This window comes from Helianthus annuus, chromosome 2 (assembly GCF_002127325.2).
Source record: "Helianthus annuus cultivar XRQ/B chromosome 2, HanXRQr2.0-SUNRISE, whole genome shotgun sequence".
Lineage (NCBI taxonomy): Eukaryota > Viridiplantae > Streptophyta > Magnoliopsida > Asterales > Asteraceae > Helianthus > Helianthus annuus.
The window spans coordinates 74,888,185-74,891,119 of NC_035434.2; the positions used below are offsets into that span (position 1 = coordinate 74,888,185).

The 2,935-nt window shown below is 40.9% G+C and overlaps 1 protein-coding gene across 1 annotated transcript; it reads right to left on the reverse strand.

Annotated features, from left to right (window-relative positions):
* Positions 1-1,457: 1,457 nt before the first annotated feature.
* LOC110892431 (uncharacterized mitochondrial protein AtMg00810-like) lies at positions 1,458-2,288 on the reverse strand. Its single transcript, XM_022139598.1, has one exon. It carries the CDS (start codon positions 2,286-2,288, stop codon positions 1,458-1,460), a length of 831 nt encoding a protein of 276 aa, XP_021995290.1.
* Positions 2,289-2,935: the final 647 nt, after the last annotated feature.

The window sequence follows — 2,935 nt, forward strand, 5'->3', positions numbered from 1 at the left end:
AATAGAGTTGCATCTATCCCATTGTCTACCCAAGACCTCATCAGTTTCAGACCTAGAGCAAGAGCCATCAACAAAACCTATCTTATTTTTAACTTGTAAGGCCAGGTACATAGCATTAGACCAGATCCTATAATTTTCTGCCCCTTTGAGTTTAACACTCACTATAGATAAATTAGCAGAGTCACTAGGGTGTAAAAACAAGGGGTCACCAGCATCTATCTTGCTAACCGGGGTAGTACCAGGGGAAGTAATAGCAGAATCATCCCCAGGCATTTTGAAAAAATAACCAAACAAAAAAAAAACAGATAAACAGAAAATAAACACAGAAATAAGCGAAGCCTGAACAGCGGTCCGATCAGAGGTTCATCACTCAAAAGGTGCCTCCGCAGACAATATTCAGGGAGCTTGACACACTGACCAAACAAGATGCAACAGATAAGCAAATAGGACTCGATCAAGGGTCGCCCCGACTAGTCCGGTAAACAGGGAATGCCTAGACGCACTGACTCAGTGATGCAAGACACAAACAAAAGACAGAAATAAATAAGGGGTAGAACAATCTCACAGTGGGTGCGTTTGACTCCTAATAATCACACTTATAACCTTCACTTAGGGTTACAACCTGATTATAAGCAAGACGACCAGTAACAGCTCTGTTGGTTTGCTCTGAATAGAGACCAACGAGAGTTCCTTTTAAGAAGCACGAGAAACCCTAGAATGCGAATCGGATCTTCAACTGGTTACAGCGGCTACACAGGATTCTCCAACAGAACCCAAACCCTAGATTTAGGGTTTTAATCTTTAATCGGAGGTATCAACAGAGAGGTGATCAGGAATCGGCGGATACAAAGTACCACCAAGATGCCCTAGATATTTCCCACAATCCTTAGATCCGAGAGGATCTGTTCAATCAATAGCAACAGCAGCGGAGAAGAACGAGTATCATAGAGCCGAACCTGGCTCTGATACCATGTGAACAGCAGTAAATCTTGTATAATCAAAGCAAGAGTACACTACTTTTAAGCAAAAGAACATAAATCAAAACGGTGAAATCACCGATTACAAGCAGCAAGATCGAACAGATCTTTCAACCGAAAGATTCTGCACTAGAAGATGAACAGCAGCAACATGATATGATGATCTCGAACAGGACGAACAGCAACCAGCTTGAGAAATGTTCTAGAGAGAACCAGAGACACTGAACTTTGTTTTCTTCGTGTTTTTTAGACAAGAGAGAGGACCGAGTATAAAAGGGGCAGGGGAACCCTAGAAGCAGTCCACAGCGGAGAGCCCAAGAGAAGACAACCCAAACGTGCACAAAGGCCCAAACCTCGAATTAACGGGAAAAAACACCAAAAAGGAAAAGATTGTAAGGGTATTGAATTGGAAAGAGAAATAAGAATAAAAGATTAGAATATTTTAACAATGTGTTTGTTGCGTCCGTGAAATACTGTATTTTACATCAGAGCTATTGCGGATTCGTTGTCAACATAGAACTTCACTTTACTTGGCTTCATTCCCGTAAGATCAGCCAACAAGCTTCTCAGCCACAAAGCCTGGTAGGCTGTTGTGGTTGCTGCTATAAACTCAGCCTCACAGGATGACAAGGTAACAGTTCTTTGCTTTTGTGATGACCAAGTAATTAGGTTTCCAGAAAAGTAAAACACTGTACCTGTATTACTTCTTCGATCCATCACATCTTTTCCGTGGCTGCTATCGCTGTAACCAGTTACTTCACCATCTCCGCCCTTTTTGTACTTCAAGCCATAGTTAAGTGTCCCCTTTACATATCTCAAGATCTGTTTTAAAGCTTTCAAATGACTTACTTTAGGAGTCTGCATAAACCTGCTGACCACACCAACTGAAAAAGCTAAGTCCGGTCGTGTATGAAGTAGATAACGAAGGCTTCCAACCAGACTTCTAAACTGAGTTTCATTCACTGATTCTCCATCTTCATCTTTCGTTAATTTAAGCTTTGGTTCCATCGGGTACATGGCTGCATTACAATCACCCATACCTGCTGCTTCAATTATCCTTTTTGCATAACTTGTTTGAGAGATCGTCATAGAACCTTCACTTTGTTCTGCCTCTATGCCAAGGTAGTAGGACAACAACCCCAGATCACTCATTTCATATTCTTTCATCATCTGAGACTTGAATATAGTCACCTCTTTGTGATTTGTGCCTGTAACCAATAAATCATCAACATAAACACCTACTATCAACAAGCTTTTCCCACTTTGTTTCTTGTATATGGCGTGCTCTTGTGGACATTTTTCAAACCCCATTTGCTTCAATGTCTTGTTAAGCCTTGCATTCTAGGCTCTTGGAGCTTGTTTTAGCCCATACAGCGAAGGATTAAGCTTATACACTTTCTGCTCTTGACCTTTAACTTCAAAACCCACTGGTTGTTGTACATATACCTCTTTAGCAAGTTCTCCATTTAGGAAAAGCAGACTTTACATCTAAATGATAAACTTTCCACCCTTTTTTAACTGCTAAAGCTAGTATTAACCTCACAGTTTCAAGCCTTGCTACCGGAGCAAACACCTCTTCTACGTCTATTCCTTTCTTTTGTACGTATCCCTTCGCCACCAAACGCGCTTTATACTTGGTTATGTTTCCTGTTGGATCCTTCTTTACTTTGAATATCCACTTTAGTCCAATAATCTTCTTTCCTTTTGGCAGTTCAGTTAAGCACCAAGTGTTGTTCCTTTTGATTGCCTCGATCTCAGTCTTCATGGCATCCTCCCATTCTTTATTTCCCTTTGCGTCTTTGTAACATGTTGGTTCTTCACTTGAAAACATCAATACATCTTCTTCCACTATTTCTTCAGTGTTTTCATACAAATCTGGCAGAGTTCTGAAACCCTGCATTGGACTATGATCATATCTGCGTGAACTTGAGTTAGAACTCATACCTGAGGGGTTCACT

Coding starts and splice junctions, on each gene's coding strand:
- LOC110892431 (XM_022139598.1), bottom strand. CDS start 2,288: ATGGGGTTTGAAAAATGTCCACAAGAGCACGCCATATACAAGAAACAA.